The sequence below is a fragment of the Egretta garzetta genome, unplaced genomic scaffold (assembly GCF_000687185.1).
Source record: "Egretta garzetta isolate BGI_Z169 unplaced genomic scaffold, ASM68718v1 scaffold473, whole genome shotgun sequence".
NCBI classification, from domain to species: domain Eukaryota; kingdom Metazoa; phylum Chordata; class Aves; order Pelecaniformes; family Ardeidae; genus Egretta; species Egretta garzetta.
The window spans coordinates 252,955-254,104 of NW_009259319.1; the positions used below are offsets into that span (position 1 = coordinate 252,955).

At 42.1% G+C, this 1,150-nt stretch overlaps 1 protein-coding gene across 1 annotated transcript in view; it reads left to right on the forward strand.

Annotated features, from left to right (window-relative positions):
* The first annotated feature begins 516 nt into the window (after positions 1-516).
* The window catches only part of LOC104124241 (zinc finger protein 474), a 12,075-nt gene continuing 11,441 nt past the window's right edge, over positions 517-1,150 (forward strand). Inside the window, exon 1 of the mRNA XM_035892093.1 lies at positions 517-1,149. Coding sequence (XP_035747986.1) covers positions 517-1,149 — 633 coding nt within the window. The remainder of the gene's footprint in view (position 1,150) is intronic.

Genomic DNA, 1,150 nt, shown 5'->3' on the forward strand with positions numbered 1-1,150 from the left:
AGAGAGGGAAATTACCTTTAACTATCAACATAAATGGCTTCGAAATTAAAGACTGTGTCAGAAATACCAGTTCTGTCAGTAACTGAAAACAAAGCCTATTGAATTGGCAAAATGTGGCAAAGCTACATACATTTCGGCAGCTTCAGTTTCATGTCCTTCATGAATTTACACCCTCTGAGACTAGAATTCCAGATTTACATTCTTGAGCTGATCACTAGGGGTAGGATATATTTGATGTTATTTGTCTGATATTTAAAAATAGAGTAGTAAAGTAAACTGATCCTTGTGATAAACCACTGGTTGCTAACCTTAACAGGAGAGGTGATGTTAATTAATATGTACTGATTCAATTTGTTTCAAGATCATGTAAAACCAAAAGGCAAAACAAAACCATTGAGATTATATTCTGGCCCATGAAACTGAATTAAGAAAATGGAGTATCATGCTGAGTAACAGACTTTACCAAGCCCTTCATGTGTAGGAGAGAGAGAAGTTTCTCGAAACATTATCTCCTTCATGGAAACAAATGTGAACAAAACCTGTAACACTCTGCCAAGTGCCAGAGCTCATGTCTCTAGCATCTTGCCTTTGGAGCAGGTTTCAACATCTAATGTGTCAGATCTTTCCAGAATTTTTCCCAAAGTAGTACATCTAGAAGCTGCACCCTGGAAAAGGCGACCAGGCACTGCGATAATATCAAAACAGTCAGGTTCTTCAAACATGTCTCAGACACCACTGAATCGGCCCATCATCCCACCAAGAAGACCTTGCTTCCGGGTATGCTATATCTGTGGCAGAGAATTTGGGTCACAGTCTATTTCTATACATGAACCCCAGTGCCTAAAGAAGTGGCATATTGAAAACAATCAACTACCAAAGCATGTCAGAAGAGCAGAGCCCAGGAAACCTGAAGTCCTTACTGGTAGTTCCTGTATGCTTACAGCTGAAAATGAGGCAGCTTATGATAGTGCTCAAGCCCAGCTCCTGCCCTGTGGAAACTGTGGCCGAACCTTCCTTCCTGACCGTCTCATTGTGCACCAAAAACATTGCAGAGGACGCAGCAGCATTGTGGGGCTGTCAAGCTCCAGCCCCAGGAAATCTGGTAAAGGCCCAAGCTCTGGGTCTGGCTCAGCAAGTGATGATCCACCTA